Below are 18585 nucleotides of genomic sequence, written 5' to 3'. Positions count from 1 at the left end.
ATGGTTTGCAAAGATTGCATTCCTTAATTTATAAATATATTTGTGCATGAGTATGGAATCATACTTAACTGATTTTAGAACATAAACCAACTCAGTTTGCAAACGGGTACGCAAACTTAAGTTTCAGATTTTGGTCTTTTACGACAGTTCGCAAACGGGTACGCATACTGTCGTTCCGGACCTAACTCAGGTCGAAACGCTCGCATACTAGTATGCAAACCTGGTTCCCAGACTTTGACAGTTAAAAACGTTCGCATACTGGTATGAAAACTTGGTTTCTGGACCTGAATCATACCACAACAGTTTGCATACTGGTATGCATACTGTGTTATATCCATACAATGGTTAATTCTTCTAAACTCCCATTTCAATCATTGGAACATCCTTCGAAGACGATAATAACTGTCTCACACAAACTATTAGCTTATAAGTAATTTTCAAGTGATCGAATGATCAGTACGAAACATTTCGAGTCTAAATTAAATGATTGTCTCACACAAATCATGTAAGATGTTTCAATGAAATTTTCACATGATCATCTTTTGACTCATTATTTAGTTTCCAACAAATAAATTGTTTTCCAACTAAACTCGTCAAGAATAATGATGAACGTAGTTAAAGTAAAAAGCTTTCCAACACATATTTCGAGAAAGATATAAGCGAGTTAAACTCAGCTCGAAATATCAAATGTGTATAATGTAATAGTCTGTATAGCTATACGACTTAGTTCTTTAGGAGATAAAATATAATAGACTTCTGGGTGATAGATAAGTTTTAGTCTCCACATACTTTTTGTTGATGAAGTTCCTCCAAGCTCTCCTCATTAGATCTTCGTCTTCAATCGATGAACGTCGTCTAAAGCTCAACCACACATTATATCCTGATCCGAGACATAGCTATAAGTAGACTATAAATCAAGACTTATAGTTTTGATCACATAAACTTAACAAACAAGCTTGAGATAGCAACGCTTGCGAGTTCGACCGAGCAGTGTTCTAACACAATTAACCAAAATCTCTGAGGTCTCGGGTTACTAAGGAAAATCATGGTGTTGCTGATCTTGGTTGAAGAACCAATCAGCCTAAGGATAAGTATGGAGCTAGTCTTTGGAGGAACATATTCTTAATTGTAGAAGAATTTTTCAAGCATTGTCAATTAAAGATAGGTAAAGGGGATAGAGTTAGACTTTTGGAAGATAAGTGGTGTATTCAGGGCCCTCTCTCTTGCATTTTTCGAGTCTATATAGCTTATCTAGCTCCAAATATATCTCTACTATGGCTGCTTTTCAAAATGAAGTTGATGATTTTAAATGGGATTTGGGTGTTAACCACAAATGACGTATATAATACAGAAATTGCGGAACTTTCTGTAGCAATACTTCTGTTGGAATCCACTGCGTTCGTTGCTGACAAGGATGATCAACTTATTTGGCTCGGCGAAAAGAATGGTATATTTTCAGTTAAAACGGCTTATAACAATTACTATCAAGGTACTGATTCTATCATTCATTTCCCTAGTTCTAAGGTGTAGTCTAGAGTATGGACACATTGTGTTGGTTCTTTCTATGGAAAGTTTATTTGAATAGGTTTAAAACCTTAAGTAATCTGCACCATAGTAATAGTGCTTTTGATTCACCAAATTTCTGTTATCTTTGTGGTTTGACATAGGAAACTGAAGACCACCTCGTTCTGAAAAGTATTTCAGTTCTTAGTGTTTGGAACTATTTCACTAATTTTGTTGGTGGTGGAGTTTTATGCTTCATACTGTCAAGGAGGTTATAGTGGCATGGAAAAACTCTCCCTTATCTGCTCAAGGGAAATAACTTTGAAAAGACTGTCGGCGACCATCCCCTCATGTTTATGGAAAGCTCGTAATGCTACAGCCTTTTCCAAAAAAACTTTAAAGCTTCATGATATTATCAGAGATATGAAAATTGACGCATTCAACTGGTCTAAAGGCCTAGATTGCTTTGAGGGCATCAATACAACAAACGTAAGTGTGGGATGATTTAATTTCTTTCAGAATCCTTACTTAGTTTGGGTGTCTGGGTTGTTTTTCATTTTTATTTTTGGGTTCTATCTTGTTCAGTTGGGTTTTAATATGTCTTCCTAGCTTCCTTGGCTAGAGGGTTTTGTATTCATTCATTCTTTTAGCATATTTTCCTTCTTAGCCAAGCAAAAAAAAAATCAATTTTACTTAAAATGCGTGGAGTATCAACAATTTATTTGTAATTTATTTTTCTTTTGATGCATAAAAGGAAAGAAGAATATTCCACAAAAGGGCACACACATTTAGGTTATGTAATAGTACAAGTGAACATTGAAGCATGTATAGATTGTTAAAATGCATTGGTATTCAACTCAGGGGGTTGTTGATCGAGGAATGGATAGTGACATGTTGAACAGCGATGAGCTTTGATTGGCCACCATTTTCTTCTTCTAGTATCTCCCCACCAATTTCCTTAATAAAACTCTCTTTCTCTTTCTCACTGCTCACAAATATGATATGCATATGCACAACATATATGCGACAACTTAACAAAGAAATAATAATCATTACAACAAAAAGAAGAAGAATATTGGAAATCAAAGAATAATTGAAGCTAAAGGATTAGCACTTACATTTTCTTGGATATCTTTATCTAGAAATACAGAAAACATCTTCCAAAAACTAACAAAGAACCCAGGAATATTTAGCATATACATTTTTCCTAGTCTCCCGGATAATAAGCCTGCACCCGTATCAAAGATAAAGATATCCTTAAAAGATTAGCACTTACTTTTTCGTGAATGGTAACAGTGAAACCACGAGCGTCAATACTCTTATTGGTTATCTTCTCATTCCCTATTTCTTTTCCCTCCTTGAAAGAACTAAATACAGACCAGTAGAAAAATTAGACCGATCAGAACTTTTATATTGTCCGACTCTCAATAATTTTACCATTTTGATTGGAGGTACCGGAAACAAATCTTTTCAGCACAAATACTTTCCAAGTATACAATGTTAAAAAAAAATGCACAAAATGTACAACATTGCTAATGGGGTGGCAGGTTATCGAGGACATTACTAAATCCGCATAACAGAAAACTTTCTAATTTGTTTTATATGGATTTTGGTATCATCCTGGTAAACCGGTATCCCATTAGCAGTCATGATAATGTACCTGGCAATCGCTTTGTCAAACGGATAGACTATGAACTCTGCAAAATGAGACACAGAAAGAGACCAGAGTAAATTAGACTGTCAAGAATTCTAGATTCCTCATAACTTGAAAGAGAAAAACCAAACATCGGATTGATTTTCCGTGCCATCGGTGTTTACATATGGCCTTATACAAACTCAACTGTTTGCATTTTTACAGTTCTCGCGGAACTATTGGTGTTGTTGTCACATACGGCTTGTACCTTGCATAGTTGACATTGTAAAATTTGACACTTTATTAATTTTTCTTTCTTACAAGGTAGAAAAATTCAAAGAAAATATCTTACTCTTGAATTGAAGTGGATCCTTGGATGCGGAAGTGAAATATCTGCTACCTTTACAGAACAGAAATGGTTGTTGTCCGATTTTAGTCAGACCTTGTAAGTACATCTTTTTATCCCCCAATTTATATGCGATTTCGCTCTCAGGTATGAAACCTAATGGAACGAATTCTACCCTCCATTTTTCCCGTTCAACAAACATCTTTGCAGCCTTCTCCGGGTTCATTGATTTTGCTTTCAGAAATCTTAATAAAATTTGATCCAAACACTTCTGAAACAAACAAAAATTCAACACATCAAGGATGGAGTATTGTTTGCAAGAAAGGATGGGCATGTTGCATTGGTAGGTAACGGGGTTGCATAATGTGCATAACTATGTAAGCTCAAGCACAATGCGGTGGAAAAAGAAAAGATAGTTCCCACAATGCTACATCATTGAAGATCTGACATGCGGGTAGGAAACGCCAAAAACGCCAAAATAGAAATAAAATTGGGTGGTGAAGGCTGGCATTTTGTACACTGGTTGCTATCTTTCACTTTAAATATTTTTTCACGTCTTTCCACCTGAAAAATCAAATCATGGCTCGTCACAATCTCATTGTATCGATATTCCGGATGGATATTGATATTACACCGTTTTCCTGGTACGACAAACCATGGTGCCAGGGTTATAATACGATTTCGATGGTATTCTTTACGCGGAACCCCATATTTTCCGACCATTTCTTATTAATGATTTTCTTATAGACCCCTTCCCACTTGAAGTCAGTATAACAATTCCATTGAGCGCCATTGTGAAATCTGCAGACATTCTGAAGAATCTCTTTTTCACCTCCTTCTGATCTGTGACCATGCGCGCGCAGTCTGGAGATGCTTGAATATCAACATTGATCAAGTTGCAAGAAGTTGTGGTAGTATTGAGGAATGGATGATATCACGGTTTTCTAATTCTAACAACACAGGTCCGATGGAACAAAATATGTGGAAAGAAACTTTGATGGTTGGCTGTTGGGTTATTTGGAAGGAGAGATGCGAATGCATCTTTGAAAACAAAACCCTAAATCCCATATCCACTGTCTCTAGAATAAATTTTCATCTTCATAATATTAGTTTATCTAATGAGATTCTACAAGCATTGCAGTGGCACAGGAAAGCTCAGAAATTGTTACAGTTAACGTAGATGCTTCTTTTTATCGTCTTACTAATACAGCTGGCACTGGGATGGTTCTTTTGCAGGTACTTATGATGGAGTCAAGGGCTCCTATGCAGACGGACTGATCGATCCTGAAGCTGGTGAATGCATGGCTATCCTGGAGGCTTTGAGCTGGGTTAAGGGTCTTGACATTCAGAAAATTCATCTTAAAGCTGATGCACAAGTAGTAGTGCGTTCAATTACATCTGATATTAACCAAGTCAGATGGGAAAATAATCACTTTAATGTCTGCCAAATCTCTTATGTTAGCAGAGATCTAAATAGTGCTGCAGATGTAATTTCTAAAAGAGTTAGGAGGGATAAACTTATGTTGGAAGAGTACTCAGATTACTCTCCTTGGTTAGAGTCTGTTCTAAACAGGTCTTATGTGCCTGAAACTTCTTAATCAATAAAATTATTACTTTATTTAAAAAAAGATTTTCTTAAAGACCCCACCATTTTCAAAAGGCTTTTGCAATTTCTAAATCTAGAATTTAGACTGTAGCACCTATCGGGGGAGATACCAGCAGGATCTGTACGTATGAGTTTGGAAGAGCTTTTGGGGCGAATATGCACTAAATCGCAGGCGTGCAAAGCAGTCAGATGGATGTACAGCTTGCTGGAGTTCCTTGGATCTATCAATGATTCCAAAGATACTGTTTGATGGGTCCTGACAGTGCTAAAAGATAAGATTTTGCACAACATACAGGTATTCTGTAGAAGGATTCAACATACCCAAATTAATTGATATGGATCCATGCAATCTTATCCGCCCCATAGAGTAATTGGGCAACTCTTGTGCAAATGTTTGAAGCAAGGAAGTCTGCACAAAATGCAACATGAGAAACTACAGTCAGCTGAGCCTAGAAAAGGTAGAATCCAAGATTGGAATTAAGGATATAAATGAAGCTCGAGATAACACTGCCTGATCTTATGGACTCATTTATTAGTGGTAATTTTCAACAATCAACCAACATCATTTTTTCCAGCTAAAAATGTGAGAATTTCATTACAATTTTTAAGTAAACCAGGCAATGCGCAAATGAGATGATGCACACAGTGACAAATGACAGATTTCACAACAACAACAAAGGCCCCCCACAAATACATTAAGGCCTTCAACAGATATACATTCATTACATTCTTTACTTAGATAGCACACTCATGAGATCATTCGGAGGGTAATGTTGGAGTACAGGCAACGTGACATTATCACTCTCTGCAAACTCTAAATTGGTCTCTTGCTTTACTCTGTCTCCAATGCCGTAATTGTCTGCAGATGTTCTCACACTGTTTACATTGTCAAAAGATGAATCAAAATCATCCACTGCGAACCTGCTAGGATATGAAGTCCCTCTGTTAACAAACCCAAGGTTCATAGTTCTTCCTTGACTGGATGAGTCACTGTTTGTAGGGATATATATAGAACTCTGAATCTCGTTCATATTAGGAGCAAGTCCTGACAATTTACTAGTAGTACTAAAACCCATGCCAGGACTCTGGACTTGCCAACTTGCGTTGTTGTCGGCCTGGACTGGTGGGGAAAATGACATAGATTGAGAAACGGAAACTGGAAGTGAGTACCCGTTCAGGACACCATTGTTTTTGAAGTGATCAACATCTGAGATTTGTTGACCTAGACCAACTGAGACAGAATTTGATTGAGAAGACAGTAGATTATAATCGATCACTGGGGAGCTGCTAAATGCAGAATTCTGATTTAGATGGATGGAAGCATTTACAGCTTGATAACTGGTTGGAGATTGAGAGGGGACTACAACGCAAGACGGCTGCACATTAGTTCCATGGCTGGTTTCGGGTAAACCGGACTGCTGCTGCTGCTGAAACATCTGCATCAACATGTTACTGTTTTGGGTATTCAAATCTCCATGGTTGCCTAAGGAGTTCACTGTACTCATATTGTTTGAAGGCCATGATCCAAACATTGAAGGAAAATCTTCCATAGGTAAGTGAGATTGAGAGAACTGTTTGGGTATACTCGATTTAACAATAGGGTGACCATAAGAGGCTCTTCGTTCACCGGGTAGGACTTTATGACTCTGCAATGATGACTGTAAGAGAACAGGTTTGTCCATATCTGACAAAACTAGTGTGCCTGTTGGTCGACCTAAAACCTCAGCATGTAGAGCAGCTAATGTTTGAGCTGGAATTTGACCAGATGCAGCCAACGCCTGAATATCAAGCCTACCTAATGAACCAAGCTTGGGATTTGAGTCTACAGGGCTGTAGAAAGGACTAGACACCCCACCCTGCTGATGAGCTACTCCACTTAATCTCTTCAAGTATAATCTGAATTTCTGCCCAAATCAAGTGACACCAGATGAGAGATAAAGCAAGAATGAGGAACCAGATTATTTTAAGATAAATCTATCATGATATATCACTATCACAAATGATACAAGCAAATCTTAGGAATCAGAACCAAGTCAATTTTTCCAGTAAAAGGTTAATGGTGGTAGAAGTATAACATAAGGATGCAAAATATGAAACCAGAATCCTGGAAAATAAGAATCAAACCTGCAGATGGCTTGCAACATTTTCTCTGGTAAGACCTGGAACGTTCATTAATTCAAGAATTCTCTTTGGAACCGCCTCTGCAAGGAAGGTAGGAAACTTCATCACTAATAAATAGAGAACAGCGACGAGATTTTGACATGCTAGTTTGAGCATGCAAGGGGATGTATTAAATTGTGGTTTTAACCCGAATGCCCGAGAGTAAATAACATGTTCAATAGGGGAAACAGTGCATGCATTTTGCAAAGGAACACAAAGGATAAGGGACAAAGTTCATACTGTCAATTCCAAGTTGGTTCACGGCACTGACAAATTGCTGATGGAGCTCTACTGACCACACCACACGTGGCTTCTTGGCTGCAGAAGGATCATCATTATCGTACTCCCCGTCATCTTCTTCATCTTTGGTATCCTTCCTTTTTTTCTGAACCTTCCAACTACCATCCGTTCCCTCATTAGCAGAAGAGGCATAGTCTGCGTCATCACCGCCTTGTTTATAGCGATCACCGCTTTCTTCTACACTACCTGATTGTTCAGGCTCTTTACTTCCACCATACTTTTTCCGAACAACATGCTGCCATATGTTCTTTAACTCCTCGAACCTTACTGGCTTAATTAAATAATCACAAGCTCCATGTTTGATTCCTCGCATAACAGCACTTGTGCGCCCATCAGCTGACATCACTGTACAAGGAATTCATATTAGTTTACAACCATGTACAGATAAAAGCTTAAATAGAAGAAAAAAAATAATAGCAATTCACTCACTGATAACAGGAAGGTCCATTTCCAGCCCAACAAGTTCAAGGAGTTTAAATCCATCCATATCAGGCATGTGCACGTCACTTATTACCACATCAAAACAACCCTTCCTTTCCCGGAGGAGATTCAAAGCCACAGTAGCCTGGCAACAAGTCGTAACTGAAACCAAATAACCATTTTTTTTTGGTGTTAGATTCTCATAAAAGCAACTGGACAACATCAGAGTCGCTAACAGTCCAAAACACTCGAACCTAGTGTTGAGTTTCGGCCATACAAACTTAGCATATTGCATTTCTGGGGTGCAGGAGATGATTAATCATTGTAGATGATGGCTAAGTTCCAGCGAAACCACAAGGGTATCCCTCAATCTCTCATGTTCTTCTATCAGAGCCTTTCAGTGTCTCTAGTTTTCTCCCTTAACAGTGTTACATACTAGACTTCTTTCATAACTCATGCATAATAAACCATGTGCATGATCAGCCAATTGAAACTTTAACAATATATAACCCCCCAAAAGGCTTAAATTTTGAAGGTACCTTAACAGTCTATATTAATTATTAAAACAATCTCCCATTAACTATCTAAAGCTTCTAAAGTTTCAGCAAATTAACATATTTGAATTAACTGCATATCATTACATAAGCTAATAATGATTAGAAGAGAATTAATTGAATTAATCATCTAATTAATTAAAGTCATAAACCCTAAAACATAAACATACCTAGATACATGCACCTCCTTAACATCTGCTCCAAAATCCTCAAACAAGTAGCATCATCATCAACAACAAGAACTCTTAATCCAACAGGAAACTGATCAGAAACACCACCTCCACCACCACTATCAACAACAACCTTATTAGTATTACTAATACTACTAGATCCATAATTACTACCACTTGTACTCATACTTGATACTACTTGATATTTCTGTACAGCTGCCATCTTTTACCCCCAAAACTTCTTCTTGCCCTTCAAATTCTCCAAATAACTCTTTCCAACTAACACAAAAATATCAGATCTTCAGCCATACTCCATTGAATTTCAATAGCCAGGTCTCCAAACCCATACTAATCTCATTTTCAACCCAGAAATCAAGCACTTACAGAATCTGTTTGTTCAAATTGAAGACTAGATCTGCTGAGAGAAACAAGACTGGTTAATTTTGAGATCTGAGAAGAGAGAATTCTTTGTTTCTTCTTTTGATTGATAAAGGGATTTTCAGGTGAGTATTTTATTTATTTTTTGTTTGTTTGAGAGGGGCAGCTCTATAGATAGAGAAGAGAAGACTACTCTTGCATAGAGGAACTAAAAATGGAAAAAGACTATGAATTTAATAAAAACGAAAAGATAGGATATAGGAGACTATCATTTTGTTCACCCAGTTTTAACATGGGGTGAACAAATGACATATAGTTGTGGATTGTGATTGGTCTGATGAATGTTAGTGGGTATGTTAGTGGTTATATATGATGTGGGTAATTTTGAGTGAAGGTGAGAGTGGGTTTAATAAATTGAACTGAGATGGGAATTGGAGAGAAAGATAGCGCGAGCCAGGTAAGAAAACTCCATTACTGAGTGAGTTTAAAAGTAAGTTATCAGAAGAGTTTTTAAATGACACACTTACTTTTATTACTGAGTGAGGTAATTATTATATTTACTCCTGCTCATTCTCTTTTCAGTGGTGCAGTTGTTTAGGATTGGACTGAGTGGCGGCCATGATTATTTTTTTAAAGGACAAAAGATGAGATCCCTAGTAAATGAATGAGCGAATTTAAAGAGCAGATTTCACAAATATGCTCGGAGCTTTGTAATGGCAATTTGGTGTGCAATCTAGTGAAAGTTTTGCTTTTAAGATCAAAATCTCCTGAACCCAACGAGGTGGAAAAAAAAAAACATCCCTACCCATAAAAAGATTACTTTGGTTCAGGGTTCATTGACCTTTGACGTTTTTGTTGGAGACTGAATATTTTCTTAAAACATGAAAAATCACTAAGCATCCACAATGGAGACCAAAGTTGCTATATAAGCAATCCATTTTTTTTATAGAAAAATTTAGGTTGAGAACAACCTAAGTTGTGAACAAGGTGGAGTTGGTGGCTGTTGGAATACCACTACTCCTGATGATAGAGTTTTTACGATTCATAGCTAAGTTAAATGCATCCAAGTTTTGAAGTGTATGGATCATTTTGGGACCAACTAAAACAATAGAAACAAAATGCAAGCCCTGATCATTGTTTATATTTGCTTCTCTTCTAATTTTTTTCATGGTAAGTGAGATGCAATTTGTTTTGAACCGCACTGTGATAGTGCATGGTGAAGCGAACTAGGATTTTCATGGATTCATCTTGAATTTCAACGTTGGTGTGTTGCAATCCCTTGACCCCAATCGAAGGCTAGGTATGCTCCTCGTGTTGCTCCTCATTCTCCGTTGTATCATGGATGTCCTCTAGTCCCAATGATGTTTCTGCAAAATCCATAGTTGGAAGAGCAGTGAAATAAACCAGATTTTCAGGATTTTGAAGGGTGCATATTTTGATAGTGATGCCAAAAACTCCTCTTTGGTCAGAATCAAGAGAGTAATTTGTAGTTTCATCATTTGTTATAATCCCGCAATTCTCATTGTGAGGGTTAGAATTCAAGATATGGTCATGTAGATGGGAAACCCTATTATGATTACACGGATTCTGCTGGATACTAATAGTAGTGTGTCTGGCATTTGGTTGAATGTGATTGAAGATATAGTCACACCTATCCTTCCATATATACCGGCAAGCAGTTGCATAAATGTTGTTGTTAGTGTTTGTGGTTCTAGTAAAACACAAACCCTGATCATTGTTTACATTTGCTTCTCTTCTACTTCTTTCATAGTAACTGAGATGGAATCTGCCTTGGACCGCACTGTGATAACACATAGTGAAAAGAACTAGGATTTCCATGGATTCATCTTGAATTTCAATGCTGGTGTGCTGCAATCCCTTGACCCAATCGAAGGGTGGGTCTGCTCCTCTTGTTGGTCCCCGTTCTCCATTGTATCATGGATGTCCTCTAGTCCCGATGATGTTTCCTGCAAAATCCTTAGTTGGAAGAGCAGTGAAATAAACCAGAGTTTCAAGATTCTGAAGGGTGCATAATTTGATAGTTATGCCAAAAACTCCTCTATGGTCAGAATCAAGAGAGTAATTTGAAGTTTCATCATTTGTTATAATCCCACAATTCTCATTGTGAGGGTTAGAATTCAAGATATGGTCATGTTGATGGAAAACCCTAATATGATTACACAGATTCTGTTGGATACTAAGAGTAGTGTGTCTGGCATTTGGCTGAATGTGATTGAAGATATAGTCACACCTAGCCTTCCAGATATACCAGCAAGTAGTTGCATAAATATTGTTGCTAGTGTTGGTGGTTCCAGAGATAAACCAAGAGTTTAACCAGTCTATGAAGTTTTTGTTGCATCAAACTTTCCATGAGAGGTACCAAGCAGTAATTTCCATATTGGGGTAGCAGTGGGCTAATTTAGGAACATGTGTGCCATAGTTTCCTCCCCACTATTGCATATCTAGCATATATGATCAATATATTGGAGGATGCTAGCAGTTTTAGCATTTGTAGGGAGAATTTCATGGGAACATTTCCATAATAAAATCTGGATTAGTGGATCAATGTCCATGCTCCACAAAGCCTTCCAGTTGCTAGTCTGGACATCATTACTATGAATGTTATCCATCTTGGCTCTATAAAGAGATTTGACTTTGAAATCTCCAGAATCAGTGAGATCCACAAGATGTTATCATATTCCCCAGTTTGAGGAATAATTTTAAGAATGACTTGAGAAGTGACAGTGTTTAACCAAGTATTTATTAGAGTGGCATTACATTCATCTTTCGGTAATAGAAGGTGCTCAACCCTAATGAGATCAGAATGACAATTAGCAGGTTTAAGAACTTGGAAAGAAATTGTAGGAATCCAGATATCCTCCAAAATTTTGATTTTCTTGTCATTCCAATTCTCCAAAAGCTATATTTTTAAATTTTGTTGACGCCTTCCAGAATGCCTTTCCATATCCAAGAATCTCCATCTTTAGATTTTGTATCTATGTTGAGAACGTTTTTACCAATAAGGTATTTAGTATCCACTAGTTGATACCAGGGGGAGTCCTTGTCTTTCTCCAATATCTAACCAATTTTAGTTATCATAGAGCTATTGAAGTGTTCCATATTCATGAAATACAGACCTCCCATGTCTTTGGGTTTACACACAACAGTCCAGGATTTTAGGTGGTATCCTTGAGGATTATCTAGACTCTTTCCCCAGAAAAAGTCTCTTTGCATCTTTTGAGGTCTTGACGGGTTTACTTTGGAAGTTTGAAGCGTTTCATCTGGTAAATTTTGGTGGTGGAAGTAAAGGATTTGATGAAAACATGTCTACCAATAGGGATGAGAGGTCCATTCTTCCAGCTAACCAGTCTAAGCTTGAGTTTATCAATTCAGATTTGAAAGAAGTAATCTTGCTTCTATGAGTAAAGAGAGGAGATCCCGGGTACTTGTCATTTAACTGAAGGGTTTGTACTCCCATAGTATTACCGATGGTGCTGATAAGGTTAGGATCAGTATTATTGCTGGAAAAAACACCAGACTTACTGAAATCGGTGAGTTAACCTGCAGTTTCAGTAAAGATTTGAAGGATATCCATTAGATTTTGACTCTCAATCTTGTTTTCCTTGCAGAAAATCGTGCAATCATCAACAAAAAGAAGATGGTTGATGAAGGGCATTCTTGTAAATTTATATCCCAATGATAAGCCTCATATCCTCATCTTGAATGAGAGTTCTAGAGAGAGCTTCCATACATAATAAAAAGAGATAAGGGGATAGAGGATCACCTTGTCTTAGCCCCCTGGTGGGTTTGAAAATTTTGTCAGGGGAGACATTGATGAGAACAGCATAAGTAGTGGTGGAGATGCACTGATAAATTTTCCACACCATTGATCATTAAAGCCAATTTTCTTCATTATAGTTATTAGAAACTCTCCACTATGTCAAAGACTCTGGCCATATCAATTTTTATACCCATATTACCATTTTCGCATTTATTTTCTCTTTTGGACCTCATGGAGTGAATGATTTCATGAGCTATAAAAATATTATCAGAGATTTGTCTGATAGGTGTGAAAGCAGATTGGTAGAGAGTATAATCTTGTTGGGATAAGCTTTCATTCTATGAGCTAGGATTTTATATATAATATTATAGGTAGTGTTGCAATAGCTTATAAGTCTGAAGTGACTTGGGGAACATGGGTTACCAATTTTAGGGATAAGGGATACGAATGTGGAATTCATTTCTTTGAGCATGTGACCATATGTGAAGAAATGTTGGACCATCTTGATAATATCAACACCAAATATATCCCAGTTAGCTTGGAAGAAGTTAGAAGGGAAATCATCAGGGGCTTTTTCCCAAGCCATACTGAAGAGAATGACCTTTATCTCATTCATATCAGGGAGTCTGTTTAAAATGGTACTATCATGGAGGGTAATAGTGGTGGAAATGAGGTTGATTATGTCAGGGTTTATGTTTATTTTTTCAGAAGTAGCCATTTTAGAGAAGTGGTTGGTGAAGCAAGCAGTGACTTCTTGATACTCATTAATCCAATCCCCTGTTTTATATTGAATTGTGTCAATTTTATTTCTTCTAGATTTACATTTGGTGGCTCTATGAAAGTATTTGTATTCTTGTCTCCTAATTTGATAACTTGGTCCCTGCTCTTGATTTTCTAGAAACATTCATTAATATCAAGCCAGTCTTTGATGTTCTTTCTTGCTATTTTTAGGGCATCCCCTTTATCGAAACTGAAGTAATTTTTGTGGAGCCAATCCAGAAGATTTTTGCAATTTCATTGTCATAGACTTCTTTGTTCCATACTCTCAAAGTTTTATATCTTTGAGTTCTGGCTATAAGAAAAGCGCTGGAGCCAGAGAAATTCTTACTCCATCAATCAGCTATAATTTTTTTTTACAATTTTCATGTTGCAACCAAGTCCCAAAGAATTTTATATGAATGCTACCACTTTTCCAGGGAGGATTTTGAGTTTAGAATGATAGGATAGTGGTATGACCTTATAGCCAGCATATTTGATATGGTGGTGTTAGGATAAAGAAGAAACCAGCCATGAAAGACAAGACCTCTATCTAGTCTTTGCTCAGTAAGAGAAGGACCAGATCTTTTGTTAGACCATGTGAAAGGACAACCAGTAAAACCTATATCGACCAAATCCATATGCATTATTTTATTGTGAAAGAAGTTAGCTTCCACGTTATCAATCGGGTTGACACTATACGATTCATGGAAAATGAAATTAAAATCTCTAATAAAAATCCAAGGGAGATGATTAGTACGTAAGAGCATTATTTTCCACATTTTCCACGACTCTGACTTTTTTTTAAGTCATAAGGACTGCCATAGTAACTAGTGAAGATCCAAGGAGGGCTACTAGCAGTGTTGGCTATGGCATTGATATGGTTAAGTGAGAAATCAATAATATCTATGGATAGGACACTTTTCCATATCAATGCAAGCCCACCAGCATTGCCACTAGCCCCTCCTGGTTCAACAAACCAATAGTTATACACAATTATTTCCTGCATGATTTTTTTTGAGATTTTCCTTCTTTTGTTTTGCCTCAGATAGGAAGATAATGTCAGGGTTAAGCTTGTTATGCATATCATTAAGGTACCTCTTTGCATCTCTTGTTCCTAATCCTTGATAATTCTAAGTCAAAGAAGTAAATAATTTCCAGAAATGAAAACGTTGGGATAATTGAAGATAAGGATTCGAGCTAAATTTTAATAATGCTTAACTTTGTTCACAATGCAGGTAAAATAGAGAGTATAGATATTAATGTTAAATATGCACTTAAGTCTTGTAAATTAGAGATGCGCATGTCATGTATTAATAAGGGAGGAGTTAGAAATTGTACCATGATTGTAGTTGATGAGCTTTCCAAAGTACCATTAGCCATATTTTGAGTGAAGGTCAACCGCTCAGAAGAAGTGATATCCAGGTATTTGCAACTTTTTGAAGCTTCAAGTTCACTCACATTAGAAGACTTATTTCTTTATGTCTCAAAAAGGATAATTTCAAGGGAGTATTCATTAGTCTTCTTAAAGTAATAGGATTTTTTCTTAGACTCCTTTTTCTTCTTGGATATTTCAACATCCATTTTGAGTGTGATTTGGGCTAAAGTGGATAGGGAGTTTAAAGGAAAAGGTTTTGGTGGAAGAGAGACTGGGAAACTGATTATGTCAGAGCTTCCGACAGAATTGGCAGTATTTTGGTGGACATGAGATCTTGCAGATGCTTTTAAGTTTGGGAGCTTCTTCTTATGGGTACCTAGGATCTTTTTGGAAATGCACAAATTTTTATTTCTAGTTTCACAAGCAAGCACCTTCGGGTGTTGAGGGATTTCTTTGTTACCATGACTAGAGGGATGAGCACCAAAAGTAATTGGGCCATTGGAGGAGGAGGCAATGTAAGCTATTGCATTTTTCATCTCCATTTTGTTTGCATGTTCCATCTTGCTCTCAAATATATATATATATATATATATATATATTGCTATTACTCATGAGTATGCAATAGAGATATTGCCATAAATATGGTATTGTGTTTCCTCAGGGTTGTGAATCTCTGAGTTTTGAGTACAGCTTTGATTGGCATTTGAATAATCTTCATCATAATCTTTCTGTTAAAAAGGAAGTGATCAAAAATCAAGTAGGCTCGGTTGCCCTGGAGTTTATCATCTCATCTTTTAGAATAACCCCATTGAAGCATTGGCTCAGGTAATCAATCACCACAATCCTCCTTTTTATTATGCGAGTAATCCATTTATAATTCAGAGTAAGAACTATGAAGTTGGTAGTAGCAGTGGTGATCGTGTCGATGACGGTGATGGTGTCAAGATTAATGATGATGCTGAGATGGTTGATGGGGATAAATTCAAAATGGGTGAATATGATACTCACAATGAAACTGATCTCGATGCATGTTATGAGGATGAGCATGCAAAAGCTAAGGGTAAAAGAAAGGCACCTATTGAAACTGAAACTTATTCTGAGATTGACACAAAACCAAAAATACCTACCATGAAGCCCAATCAAGATTCCGATGATGATCGATGAAAATTGTATGTTGTGAATCCTCAATTTGGTGTAGTTATGGTTCACGAGGGGGTGGATTTTGTCGTTGATCGATTCCTTGTGGCCGGAGTTGGGTGGGTTGGATTTATGTTCATCACATGCCAGCAGATGTGAGCCAGTTTGTGCAGATACTTGCTATGCATACTTGAAATTTTGATGCCCCAATGCATTTCCTTGTTCTTGATGTCCTGTGTCCAACAATGGCTGGTCTTGGACGGGAGGTTTTTGGCACCAGTTGCTAATCCATGTAATAATCCAGCAGATCCTACTAGTCCAGTCGGTCTAGCTGTAATATCCGATCTAGTAGGTGTCCGACCAGTAATAGATGATGTTCCAGCACAGCCTTCTCTAGAACTAGCACGAGTACGTGCACAATGCATCCGATTCGTCCATCTCCATCCCGAGTCGCTAGGAGTTGCATGCCGAGCGTTAGCCAGGGAACTCAAAGTCAGACTCACCGGAGAGGAGCTTAGATGGGAAGTTCTTGTTGGTGAATTTACTTTGAATGTTGAAAATCATTCCTAAGTCAGGTAAGATTGGGGAAGATGGACAATAAGGGAGGTTTGATATTTTGGGTTATGATGGACAACTTTTCTATCTGTGTGTTTATTTTTATTTTTGTATTTAAATTTATGAGAATTATGGTTGAATGATATATGGTTTTTTCTAGTGAAAGACGGCCAGACTTTATGAATGCAGTGTTTGAAGTCTTTGTGATTTGAGCAGTGGCGTTGAATTTTAGGAATGTTGCAGTTATTGTTGTTATAAATTTGTCCAGCGAGGCATAAAAAAGTATTTGTTTTGGTTCCGGACAGTTAGAAGGCTTGTAGTTTTGGTTTTGAATTGATAAGACTGAAGTAGGACAATTAGGTAATTGTTTAGACAGATTGTTCCACCAGAATAAAATACTAGGAAAGAGATATTTGGGAGGTTGCTCTTAGCTTCCGATTGAAAACTCTGATTAACATATAGTGAAAAGAAACTATGATTTTGCTTGTTACAATGAGTTACTTAAGTAATTGTGTGTCTGACGTTGTTGCTAGTGATGATATTCTTTTTTTATACTTTTTGTGAATGGTACAAGCTTTCACAGTTTTAGAATTAGAGATGAATTCAACAAGATTGTGATTACGGTGAGATTTCAGAGATATTCGGATTGTATCTAATTGAATAGCGAAGTTCTTCTTCTTGTTGTTTTCAACTTTCTTATTGCTGATGCAAAAGCTATATCTCAGAGTTTTAGTGATATGATTAGGGTAAATGTGATTTCAGAATGCACCGAGAGTAATTTCAGTAACTTTCCAAGGCTTGGTAATTCTGTTATTCGAGTTGTTGATGCTAGTGATTAATTTTCCATAAGAATTCATAATAGGGGTTAGGTAATGATTATGAAACAATTGTTCATGGGGATTCCCGTCAGAAACACCGACGAAAACTAGCCGTTAGATGCCAGAATGGCTTCTAACGGTTAAGAAAAAAGGCCTGAGAAAGAGGTTCAGGCAGGGACGAAATGAGATGAGAGATAATAGAGAGAATAATCGAGCACAATCGTTCTCGGTAAAATTGTAAATATATAAATTTAGTCTGGAGTCTGTTTGTTGTGACTCTAAGGCTTACAATTTCCTTCATCCGACTAGATAAGAAGGATACGGGGTGTCTAAAAAGGATGAAATTATTAAATTATCCTCACTATTGAAATTTAAAAACTAAAATCAAATCTAAATTCCGCTTTTTAGATACTTTTTTGTGAATCCAAGTATGTGCACTCCTCTAAAACTGGGGTGCACATTTTGGGCTTCCCTTTTCATAGATTCAACTCTTTCTGGCCTTTTCTTCATTTTTTTCCCATTTAAGCTTCCAGTATTTTGACCTAAGTTTCTGATTTCACCAGTATCTCATTCTCTCCGTCTTTACTCATTAATCTTTCTAGGCTTTGTAAGTTAATTTTTTTCTATTTTTTCTCTTGGGTATTGTTGTCTGGGATATTTAGTTTCTTTATTGTATCAATCTTGTAATTATTTGTTTATCAGGCCAGTTCCTATGCACACAAGCATAAAATTCTATTTGTTATACCAGATGGCCTGGAAAACTAGTCGTTCTACTATGGAAAAATGGTTCAACAGTGGATATGCTATCGAGCAATTTTGACTATAGCGTCAGCGATAAAAACTCTATGCTGGCGATTTTGTCCGTAGTGCTCGACATAATGAAAATCCCCAATCAGTGGACTCTATCCCGCCTACACACCTTCTTATTCCTCTTCACACCTTCCTTCTTTATTTTTCTCCAAATTTCTCAGAACATAAAACTTTCTGATCCCTAGTTATTCTTCTCCAAAACTTTGTTGTATTTATTATTTTCGCAAAATAGATAAGCCAGAAAAAAAAAATACGAAGGATCTACTAGCACTCCAGTGTC

General features: G+C 36.9%; 1 protein-coding gene across 1 annotated transcript; it reads right to left on the bottom strand.

The window, feature by feature from the left end:
• Positions 1-5630: 5630 nt before the first annotated feature.
• LOC113275321 (two-component response regulator ORR21-like) lies at positions 5631-9276 on the bottom strand. The gene is made up of 5 exons (XM_026524804.1): positions 8693-9276; positions 7978-8130; positions 7489-7893; positions 7213-7289; positions 5631-6992 (listed from the first exon to the last, which is right to left on the bottom strand). The coding sequence occupies exons 1-5, from the start codon at positions 8913-8915 to the stop codon at positions 5820-5822; spliced, it is 2031 nt and encodes a 676-aa protein (XP_026380589.1). The 5' UTR covers positions 8916-9276; the 3' UTR covers positions 5631-5819.
• Between the last annotated feature and the right edge of the window lie 9309 nt (positions 9277-18585).

This window comes from Papaver somniferum, chromosome 4, assembly GCF_003573695.1.
Source record: "Papaver somniferum cultivar HN1 chromosome 4, ASM357369v1, whole genome shotgun sequence".
In the NCBI taxonomy this organism is placed as follows: Eukaryota; Viridiplantae; Streptophyta; class Magnoliopsida; order Ranunculales; family Papaveraceae; genus Papaver; species Papaver somniferum.
Note: the sequence above shows the minus strand (reverse complement) of the source record. Positions and strands in the feature narration are given on the sequence as shown.